At 36.4% G+C, this 11,834-nt stretch overlaps 2 protein-coding genes across 2 annotated transcripts in view; one reads left to right on the top strand and one right to left on the bottom strand.

Annotated features, from left to right (window-relative positions):
* The window catches only part of nol8 (nucleolar protein 8), a 9,870-nt gene extending 8,119 nt beyond the window's left edge, over positions 1 to 1,751 (top strand). Inside the window, 3 exon segments of the mRNA XM_016542367.1 lie at positions 893 to 954; positions 1,169 to 1,251; positions 1,558 to 1,751. Coding sequence (XP_016397853.1) covers positions 893 to 954; positions 1,169 to 1,251; positions 1,558 to 1,617 — 205 coding nt within the window. The 3' untranslated portion in view covers positions 1,618 to 1,751.
* The window catches only part of cenpp (centromere protein P), a 79,222-nt gene extending 69,717 nt beyond the window's left edge, over positions 1 to 9,505 (bottom strand). The window contains exon 1 of the mRNA XM_016542379.1: positions 9,425 to 9,505. The gene's annotated coding sequence lies outside the window, so the exon portion shown is untranslated. The remainder of the gene's footprint in view (positions 1 to 9,424) is intronic.
* Between the last annotated feature and the right edge of the window lie 2,329 nt (positions 9,506 to 11,834).

An 11,834-nucleotide genomic window follows, 5' to 3' on the forward strand; every position in this document is an offset into this window, starting at 1 on the left:
CACTCAGTATTCTGGGAAGTTTGTGTGAATCATTTTTATTTATTTTTTTTCAAATAAAGCCAAGGTAACACTCATTTTACATACAGCACGCAATGAAAATGACATGAATATGACAGTAGGCAAATGCATAAAGCGCAGCATAATTTGAAATCACTAGTTTAAAGTTTATCGATCGCGGGTCTCCAGTGAAGCTGAACTCCTCCTGTCAGCATTCAATTTGCACGGATCGACCGTCACCCAGAGAACATGCGATCATGCAGGATACACATGAACACTTCACAAGATCTCACAACTGGATCCGACTAAGTTTGCAAGGTTTGTGAAATTAAATGTTCATTAGTCATTCAAAGATTTGTTTAAATGATATAAATGCGTGTTTGCTGAATGGGAAAATGTTTTAAAGAGCATGCGAGAGTTAGACGAATTGTTAATATACTGTGTTTCCTTAAGATGGCTCACAAAACCCGCTGATTGGTCAATACTGAATATACAAATGGAAAATCTGGGATGCAAGATTTAGGTTTAAGATTAATACGTTTAGAAAATGTAAAATGAAGAAATATTAAAGTGAAGTACAGTAAAAAACTAAGTTTTAAAAATAGATTATTGAAGTGTGTTTTATGAAAAAAAATTTATTTCAGTTTTTCTACTTCAGAATTTAATTCGGTGTGTTACTGTTTCTTTGTAATTGTGAAATTTACTATCAATTTCTGGTCAATTTCACAAATTGTTTCTACACCATTTTTTTTTTCACTGTACAAATATTAAAGATCTTGCTCTCTTTCTAAGTCATTAATCAAATAAACAGACACATGTTTTGCATATATCTATATACCAACAAAATCTTGTTTAGATTGCATTTTGATTGAAGATTCGTTTATATTTTGCGCAGGGAACCGACAACATCAAAAAAGACGTTTTTCTTTTTCTATCAAGATGACGAATGGTTAAAAGGTGAGATCAACTCATGTTAACAAATTAAGACACTCACTAACATTTAAAAAAAAGATCACATAACAAACCATAACAACAGCATATTTGAGTGATTACTCATGCCTGTGTTTGTGTGTGTGGTTAAATTCAAATGAGTTTCTATTATTTATTTATTTTTAATTCAATGTACCTGTTGTGCTTTCAAACTCTCTATGTACAAATCTCTTTTCTTCAGAGGGGCCGGGAATGTTTTGTAGAAGTGTAAAACTACACGACCAGAGGGAAGCCTGGGAAGAGAAGAGGACGTCGCTCAGAGAGGTACCACTGATTCATATGGAAAAACTAATCATGTTAATTTCACTTCAACTAAAGATAAATGTTTCATTATTCCTCCAACATTAAAATGTGTAATGTAAATTGGAAATGCCACAAGTATATGAAATGTAAATGCACTAATATTTTGTGCATATTATTAAAATGCATTTTATGCTCAGTCCCTTTGCTTGAAACAGATTGTGGATTCCTAGTTTAACATATTTCAAAATGGTTATATGACATTTGAAAGTACTGAAATTTGGTTTGCAGTTTTTATAACATGAATTACAGCCGTTTCCCCCCCAACAGGAGTGTCGCAGGAAACACAGAGATGCCAAAAGACGCCAGAGGCCTTCGCTGAAGACCTGAACAATTTAAAGTATTCAAAGACATTTTTTACAGAGAAGATGACAGGTTTTCAGAGACATCTTTGCATATTCTGTTTAATAGCTATAATTTATTGTAAAAAAAAAAAAAAACCTGCTCTAATGAATATTCCCTTTGTATGATTGAAATGATTTGAGCGAATAAATGTCGGTTTGTACCACTAGAGGGTGGAGTGATAATACTTTCCTGACTATTGCAGCAGGCTTCAGTGTTTGTTTTCATTCCTCACTCACTTTCTCCAAACCACAGGATCGGCCACAAAGTTGTGTTCTAGAAAACCTACTCTGTGCTTTTTATGTGTTTACACGTGCCGCACTAAAGATCGTTTATTACATATGTTCTGCATAGAAGATCATGCAAATGTTACATCATGCAAATGCAAACGTTTTTTTGTTGTGATTTTTGCATCTAGTCTCTCAGGAAAGTTTGCACAGTATCAACAGCTACAAAGGAAAAAAAACATGTCTGAATGTGTGAGCAAGATTGAGAAAACTCTTCAGCCTTGTCCTAGTGACCATTTTGGCTAATGATAGTGATATTTGACCCCTAGTGTTTACTCTTACCCTTATCTGCAGACTCAAGCAGTTTCCAGCAACTAAAAGGGTAACTGGAGTCTTTACTATTACTTTACTCTTGTGTAAACTTCCAAAAAATGCTTAAAGATTTAATGTTATCCATGAAGGTTTTGATCACAGATATTTTTGTCATTTTAACTAATATTCTTACACCGAAATATGTGTCTCTAATATATGAAAGTTATAAGAATTTAGGTTCTAATTTGCATATAAGTACAAGTCAAAAAATATACAGCTATATATTATAGTGACTGGTCACATTTTGCCATTTGGAATCACTTTTTTGCTTTATTTTACAGTTCATGTAAATGAATGATTTGTATGAACTGTAGCATGTCTTAAATTGCAAATTCAATTAGAATTAATTTTTTTCAAGGTCACACAAGCTCAGGCAAGTTGGCACTGAATGTGTTTAACGTCAGTCTGTGCAAAGGCCAAGAATGAAACGTGCAATCACTCAAGGAGCAAAAATCTTGCGCTGTTATTTTCATCCGCTGATGAAACCCTTAATAAATCTACAGGAACCATTTGGCTCTGCCCAGTTAGCGTATTGAGTCTGTGTTTGTGTGTGTGTATTCAAGAATATCGTTCCATTGACTTTGTGTTTGACCAACAGTGGTTTTGATCACTAGGCAAAGCAGCACGTCTGTGGATCTGAAATATAGTCATGAACACTGTGTTCTATGTATAAACAGGACGCTGTGGTTTCCGATTTCAGTGTGACATCACAGCTGGTGTCTATAGCTCGTGAAGGAACGAAGCAGCTGTTGTGCAGTGACATAAGTCCCCCAAAACTGCCATTTTGCGTTACCAAGTTCTGTTTTTGGCCATCAACCTTAATAAATTTAATTTTGGAACTTTCTAGATAAAATTATAAGGGTTCTGTCATGGTGTTTAATATGCTTTAAGTGGTTTTTAGCATATTGCTAATGCTAGGATGTTGAATGTGGTAGTTGGCATGTTGCTGGTGTATTTCAAAAGAGCCCACAAAAAAGTAATATTCTGTTTTCTAAATATTGCTTGACTTCATCCTTCAATGCATTTTGTTTATGGGATTTTTTTTTACCCACTTTGCTAAAATTAATAACTCACCCCTCCTCAACAAAACACATGATCTGAGGAATAATTCACGTTCCTAGCACAGATGTACAAGATTTTTTAGTTGCTATGTGATTATGTGGAGACTAAGAAAGTTTTATGTCATGTTAAGATTCCTCAGATTAGCATTTTGCTTTCTGCGCCTGTTAAAGGGCCAGTAGTAGATGTTTTTTTTCTAAAGAGCTAGCAAACAGTCCTTTGTGCAAGTTAAAATGGTTTTGTAAAAACCCATTTTGGTTCTACTTACATCCTTTATTATCAAAAGCATGTCACATAAGCTTTGTGAGGCTAACTGTAATGCTAATGTGTGAATGGGGGATGGGAAACCAAAAAAGTTTTTTTCATTCTCCATTTTAACATTAACTCAGCACAGCCTCCTTCATTTTAAAGTCTTTTTCTTGTTTTTTGTTTTCACCAGTGAACGTATGTTAGAAAAGATTAGCAAGCTGTTTGACAGATATGAATGAACGCTGGTTGTTTTTATGACAAAGGGAGGCTAATTTCTGAGCGGGGAGGAACCAGAATACGTGCTGGTTTGAAATATTTACACTTTACTTCGTAAATTCCTCTCATAGTGTGAATAACTTCCACAGTTACCTGTCACTAATGCGTTAGCCAGCTCAAAAAGCCAGTCACGTGACTAGCCTAGCCTGTGTCTGACTAGAATAACAGCCCTTCCCCCAAATGACACACAGACACACTGCTGCAAGTGTAAAATGAGAGGTTTTACACATACAGCTTTGGACTGCATATCTTATGTAAATACAGAAATTGTGAACATTTTTACTGATAAAACACCAAAATATTAGCTTTAGCATTGCTGGATTTAAAAGATTGACTTATGGCCGCAGTCTGTAGCATCAGATGCTATTGCGCAATGTTCCGCCATGCGTTTACTTGAGAAAAAAAACTCCCAAAAGACTGTACTTTTCCATACTCAAAGGTCTTGTGTGTTTTTCACCCCAAACGTTCCTCCCTCCGTTCCTCAAATCCCACCCCGTCCTGCCCCCAGATTTCTCAAAGAGGACTTGTTTGGATCTATAACTATTACTGTTCACAGATGCTATTGCGCAATGTTCCGCCATGCGTTTACTTGAGAAAAAAACTCCCAAAAGACTGTACTTTTCCATACTCAAAGGTCTTGTGTGTTTTTCAACCCAAACGTTCCTCCCTCCGTTCCTCAAATCCCACCCCGTCCTGCCCCCAGATTTCTCAAAGAGGACTTGTTTGGATCTATAACTATTACTGTTCACATCCAAGCATAGGGCTCGGATAACATCGGCGTCTTCCACGATAGGATGACGCTAAGATGAGGGGCTGTCATCAACGGCCATTTTAAAGGCTTCCTGATCTCTGATTGGCTGTTGCTTTGGCTAATCAGGTTAGTGTGTGACAGCAGGAATGTCTGTTTTTGCACTGAGAAATCAAAATAGGCCTACCTCTCTTCCAACCCTTCTTAGTTATACACAAACAGTGTTTGGCACAAAAATGAAATATAAAAAAGAAGGAAAGGAGATGGTGTTGCCTGGCACTAAAATTAGCAGCTTTCCTATATGCTTGTTGCAACAGGTTGAGGTTTCTTTGCTCAAAGGCATATAGTTAGTTAAGGGGTGTGTCACAGTGCGGGTGGATCTTGTTGCACAGTAACAGATAGAAAAGCTGCAAACGTCTTCATTTCAAGCTTCAGTCTTTGGTGTTGTATTTGTAGTGTAGTTCTCAATGTAACAGCTTATATTCTTGAATGTCAAGAGGATGATTTTGTACTAAAAGTTGTACTGAAACTTCGTGTGTGTGTGTGTGTTAAAGATAAAATATGCAAACAGTGTAGTCCAGAAGTTTGTGACCACTAGTAAAAATAATTATATTTTGATTATTTTCATTACAAATCATATTATAACCATAGCATTTCAGTAAACTTTTTACTACAAAAGGAAGGAATCACACTTAATTGAGGGCCGTGAGTTGACAGTATTAGGCTAACCGAGACTTGTCATTTGCACTTATATATTGTTGCTCTTTTGTTAGTTTTGACTGCTTTTATTGTCCTCATTTGTAAGTCGCTTTGGATAAAAGCGTCTGCTAAATGACTAAATAAAATAAATAAATATTTTTTTAAATAATAAAATATACAAACACACTTAACAAAATAATTAAAATTAAATCTGAAAATATAAAAATAAAAGCTAATTCAAAATATTAATAAATACTCAGAAGTTTGTGACCACTAGTAAAAATAATTATATTTTGATTATTTTCATTACAAATCATATTATAACCATAGCATTTCAGTAAACTTTTTACTACAAAAGGCCAAAATCACACTTAATTGAGGGCCGTGAGTTGACAGTATATATAATAACGGTATTATTGTACTTTAATGTTAAAACAAAAAGATGAATAAAGGTATGATTTGGCATCTCTGATCTAGCGAGATAATTTCATTCATGTACACTTTTTTTTTTTTTGAGGTTTTACTGTATACTTTTACAATTTTACTGTAAACTTTACAACCTGTTTGTCTGTGAGCATTTAAAAGTATTTAAATGCATTTAAATTGATACCGATTTACTGTGCAGGCATCATAACTGTACTCCTCTGACTGACTTTAAATAATTGTGATGGTCGGAATAAATCATCTGAAATTACAGATGAGGCATTTCGAAAATGCCTTATATATCCAGGAACCACCTAAAATAACACAGACGCTGACCTATTAGTGAAACCATACATTAAAACCAGTTAGCGAGTAGTAATGCACTAAAATTAATGTCGATTTACTTTGCAGAAAGAAAATTTACTGCAGCCATGATTTTACTGTGTTTTGCCCAAGTAAAAGTTGCTTTCTCCATGCAATAGGGTGTTCTGGTTTGTTACCAGCATTGCTATATGCTGTTGCTAAGACGTTCTGAGGGTTTTTAGCATGTTGCTACATGGTTTTGTGTGGTTTTTAGCTCCGTAGATATGGCTCAGGCCAAATCAAACTAAATACAAGAAACAGTAAAGTAATGCTTCCCTTAACACTGCCTAGGAAAACACCTAGAAATATTAAGGATTCACCTAACAATACCATTCATGCCGTCAGATTGTCTTCTTTGGAATCAAAGTGGTTCATTTATAGAAGTGAGAATCAAATCCATAAAATGACGTCAACCAGAACTGCAGCTGGGTACAAGGTCACAGAGGTTTGTTTTTTTGGTAATTGAAAATTACAGAAAATTGGTTTTTGGTAATTGAAATAAAATCATTGAATTTCATTGAATAAAAAATAAAATAAAAAATGAAAACCTTAAACCTAAAACTAGAAACTAATGGAAATAAAATGTATAAATAAAAGTTTAAATTGAAGCACTAAAATTACTAAAACTACAAATGAAATTATATATTAATATTAACATTAAACTATATAAATAATATATAGTTATATATATAACTGGCTCTGCACCCATTTACCTAAATTCATTACTTCAAATAAAAGCTAATTCAAAATATTAATAAATACTATAAATACTAAATAAATAAATACTATAAAAATATACACAAGAATACTTCAGGAAAATCAGGACTGTTTAATGTACAAAGGCTACATTCTACATTCTTGGATATATATGTTTTCTTTAAAGTCATATAAATGTTTTTTTTAATTGGTGTTCATCATTACGCTCAAATCCGATAAGGAGATATTTAAGAGGGGATGCCCAAAGGTCAACAATTTCTTCCTCTCTGACAATGAAAAACCCCATTTTACTTTCAAAAGCTGGTGCATTTTTGACAAAAACAGTCCCGCTGATCAAACACCAGAACTCAAACCACTCCAGGCTGACAGAGACAGATCATCGGCATAAAACAGGGCCGTTTCTGGCACACGATTTGCTCAATATTGGGTGTAGGAGGCACTTTATTGTTTGAAACGTCTGTGAGGAAGAGGAGAAGATATAGAGGGAAAGGGAGGAGGCGTAAAACACGAAGTGCAGCCTTTGGGCCTGTTAGGAGATTAAGCTACGTGAGAGAGGAAGAGCGCGAGCCAGTGGGAGGGAGAGAGTCGATTGGGATTGAGTGCTCTCTTATATCATTATCTCGCTGAATAATCCTGCTCGCAGCATCTTTGGCAGCGGGGGAAGGGAACGGACCCACATTCACAGTCTATGGGTCGTGCCTTCTCCTTATCTGCTGTGTTTGCTCAGTGCTACTTTTGTTGCTATTTTAGAAAAACAGATCTTGTTTGTGCTGTGTGAATGTTGTTCAGCTAAAGTCATTCACATTTACATCTACGTTTAGAGACTTTTATCCGAAGTCATTCACAGTGCATTCAATTTACATTCTTAGCAAATCATTAGCAGTTAGCACTATAGCGTTTGATGCAGTAGCATTAACTGTTAACAGAAAAACGTTCTTAAAATGCAAACAAGCAAAAGTCATTGACTTAAAAAGTAAGGTACATTTTTCCTGGCTGAGAAAAAAAAACAGCTAAAACTAGTCGTGCTGGTTGGTTGGCTGGTTTAAGCTGGTCAAGCCAGTGTTCAGCTGGTTTCAGCTGGTCTCCTGCCTGACCAGCTAAAGAAGAGGTCAAAAGCCTTCTAAAACCAGCCTGCAAACCAGCTATGACTGGGCTGGAAGACCATTTAAAACCAGCCACAACTTAGACTGGTTTCAGCTGTTTGTTTTTCCCCCAGCAGGTTACGAATGTAGCATCAAATGCTATAGTGCAAACTGCTACAAATGTAGCTTGAACACACTGTAGGTGTGTCCCAAATCGTGCACTTATGTACTATTCTATGACGTTGTGTAGTATAAATAGTACGAGTTGTGTAGTATAAATAGTGGCATTTAATAGTGCGAATTCTAAAAAGAAAAAGTGCACTTTAAATACCCGGATGATGCACTTAATTAACCGAAAAAACAAATGGTGCATCCCAATTCGCATATTTATGCAGTGTTCTGTGCCGCTTTTTGAAGTATAAATAGTGCGAGTAGTGTGTTCACACTAAAAATTCCAAAAAGAAAAAGTGCACTTTAAATACTCGGATGATGCACTTAAATAACCGGAAAAAAAACAAAGTGTGGAAGGGGAGGGGGAGGGTCTATCAGACTCTGATGATAAATGACAAAATAACCTTATAAAATTCATACACTACACGGTTGAGTACATAGTGTATAGTGCATCATTTGGGACGCAACTGAAGTGTGGAATGTTGGACACTTCATGCACTCAACTGCAGTTTTAATTACGTAGCAAAGGGGGAGGGGCTATCAGACTTCGATTATGAATGACAAAATAATCTTATATAATTTATACACTACATGGTTGGGTACAAATTGCATAAGTACATAGTGTATAAGTGTATAGTGCATCATTTGGGACGCACCTTAGTCAATTTGGATAAAAGCTCTGTCAAATACATAATGTAAAGGTCAATGACTTAAGTGCAACAATGATCTATGCAGTGCGAACAAGAACGTCACTGATTTTAGCAATAAGGTACATATTTATGGCTAAATAATGTAGTTAACAACTCCTTTAGCTGTGATTATTCTCACAATGTAGCATAGCCTCAACTGGCGCTAACTGCTAATGAACTGCTACAAATGAATCTTGAACGGTCTTGTGAGTCACTTTTGATCAAAGTGTCTGTGAAATATATAAATGTAGATGCAAACGTCAATGACTTTAGCGCAACAGCAACTATGTAGCGTGACCAAAGGTTACTGATTTAAGCAAAAGGGTACATATTTATAACGTTAACTGCTAATGAAATGTTAAAAATGTATCCTGAATGCACTGTGAGTCACTTTGGATAAAAGTGTCTGTCAGATACATAAATGTAAATGTGAATGACTTCAGCGTATGCATTTACATTTATTTGCCCAAAGTGACTCAAAGTGTGTTTAAAATGCATTTTTAGCAGTTTATTAGCAGTCAGTGCTACACCATTTACCATGCTACATTGTGAATATAATCACAGCTAAAGGAGTTGCTAAATACAAGCTTTAGCCATATATATGTACCCTACTGCTTAAATCAATAACTTTTTCATCTCCAAACAACCATATAGCTGATTAAAAAAAAAAAAAAGTCGGGTTACTTTCTAAAATGCTTTGTTTTTAAAGTACACACTTACATTGCAGGATGATTCAGTCTTTGACTTTTGATAGGGTAAAAACACTCTGGATCATGACAACACGCTAGTTTGTATTGATAACTTGCTCGGCCTGTCAAACAGTTATGAGTCAAGCTGACATGCCTGGTCTTTCATGCCATGACATGTCATTGAGAGAGAAAAAGAAGGCCTTTGAGAGGAACCCATCCCCCACAAAACACACACACATCCACCCCAACCCTCAACTGTAGCCTGGCTCTTGGGCGTTTAAAGGTATAGCGCACATTTTAGTTTGCATGTTAGAAAGCATGTAAAGTTTTTTCCATTTTTACTGTAGTATTAGCTATTTGCATTTCCCTGGCCTGACCACTGTTGGAACGATCAGTAATTGATCTATCAGACGTGTATATTGATTAATTTAGGAGACGCTGTTATCTAAAGCTGCTTATAAAGGATTTTTACAAAATTGTATGAAATTTTACAAAGTTGAATTGAATTATGTGCACTGATTAATCATGCACAATAGCATGAGGAATGGGCATTAAATAGGGTCGTTAATGTTAACTTTAATAGGTATTACAGTACATAAATACTAAATACATTTATGAAAGATACTGTAAAGAAAAGGAGAACGAGGCAAACCAGGTTTGTTCTAGCTTGACTAAAGTTCTAGTCGTTATGCTGTTCCTCCCCTCCTCCCACCATCAGTGTCACATGATCAAGATCTTCTGCTTCTTTGGAACCCGAATCTTCCTTATTTGGGAGTTTCAGTTTGATTTCTATATTAGAATTATACATTTCCTTTCATAACTGTCACACAAAATGTCATTTACATAATGTATTTGGCCTGAAATAATAATCTTTTTTATGAACTTTGACAAGTACGGGCATTCCATGTAGTTTCTGAATCAGTATGTGGTCATAAAACCAATATGAGCTCATTATAATTATACATGAAGTATAAATATGATGCAAGACACTGCCCAGACATGTCATGCCATCTGCCCATTCTAACAGTGATCTAGATGTTATATCATATTTTACAGTAAGGTTTGATGTTAAGCTGTTTGTTTACTCCACCAACCTTGATAACAAGCCACAACACACATTTGATCTAACACCTTAAGCTCTGGTCCAAAGGGCAGGTTTGCTTCATTCGACACATGTCCGGTCCCAACATCTTGTTCCTGGCATTAAGCGTGTTTAATCTTGAACCATTTGGATAATGTGCATGTGTCTGAATACAATAGAGGTAAAAAGTTGAATGCACTGCACTGAGAAAGAGTTCTTTTATTAAGGTTTAAGATTCAAATTATATTACTGTTTAAGGGAAATAGTGCGTTTTTAGGTGCTGTAACTGGTCACCAAATTTTATTTTTTATTATATTATTTTAATTACTAACAAGAGTAAATTTCATGAAATCCGTCAAGTATGCCCATGCCACATTTAATCACAAAACAAAGTTATATTTTTCATAAGGAAAATGCAGCCTGTTTTAGGGCCCTTTTTTTTTCATGGCAAGTAAACACATTTTTTTTCAAATTCTTATGACTGTAATTAATTAAAAACAATCATATGCTAGTAAAATATAAAATATTTATACATAATTTCATATTATAGTATTTGTTATGCTTACATTCAGGGCGGGATGTAAAAACCCGCAAGCGCAATTAATTTGCAGTCTGGACGCGGAGGGGTGAACATCTGCTCTGTGACTGCAGCTGGGAGCGACTGCTGCGCGAGGACTGGTCCGCCAATGAGTGCTTTGGGACGGGGGTGGGGCCCGACGGCAGCACCCGCTGCTCATTAAGAAGAGTAAGAACGATACGTGCTTTCACGTCAGAGTCGCCAAAAGTCTCCAATAACACCAGAAAAAGTCGCTAGTCGCTTTTTTGAAAATGTGTGGCTAGAAGGGTCTGAAAACTCGCTAAAAATAGCGACAAAGTCGCTAAGTTGGCAACACTGAGCCAGATACAGACGCGTTTTTACAGCACTGGGCATTAACCAATCACACACGATACTGTTGAGCTTTTGAATGTAATGACCAATCAGAGGTGTTCAGATGAGTCATCGCTAAAATGCCTGTGGTTTCTTCACTGGCCCTGTCCCAAATGGAACACTTCATGGGCGCACGCAGCGGCCATTGTAAGTCCGCAAGACCGAAAGTGCACATGAAGTGTGCTTCATTTTAGCGTTCAGAAGGGTGCTCGCGAGCGCTCCCTTTGCGGCCGCTATGCGCCCTCGATACGCTCTTCTGCCGAGCACGCACTGGGGCGAGCTCCGCAGCAGACTTTTACCCGACAGTCAAAAGCGGCATTACGTCACGAAAGTGCAGACTCAGAGGAAGGCCACGAGGGTTTAGGGTGCCATTTGGGACAGGGCCTTCCCCTGCGTTCCATTCGGAAGGGCTCATCCCTATGCCCTAATCCC

This window comes from Sinocyclocheilus rhinocerous, unplaced genomic scaffold (genome assembly GCF_001515625.1).
Source record: "Sinocyclocheilus rhinocerous isolate Xijiao unplaced genomic scaffold, SAMN03320098_v1.1 scaffold3173, whole genome shotgun sequence".
Lineage (NCBI taxonomy): Eukaryota > Metazoa > Chordata > Actinopteri > Cypriniformes > Cyprinidae > Sinocyclocheilus > Sinocyclocheilus rhinocerous.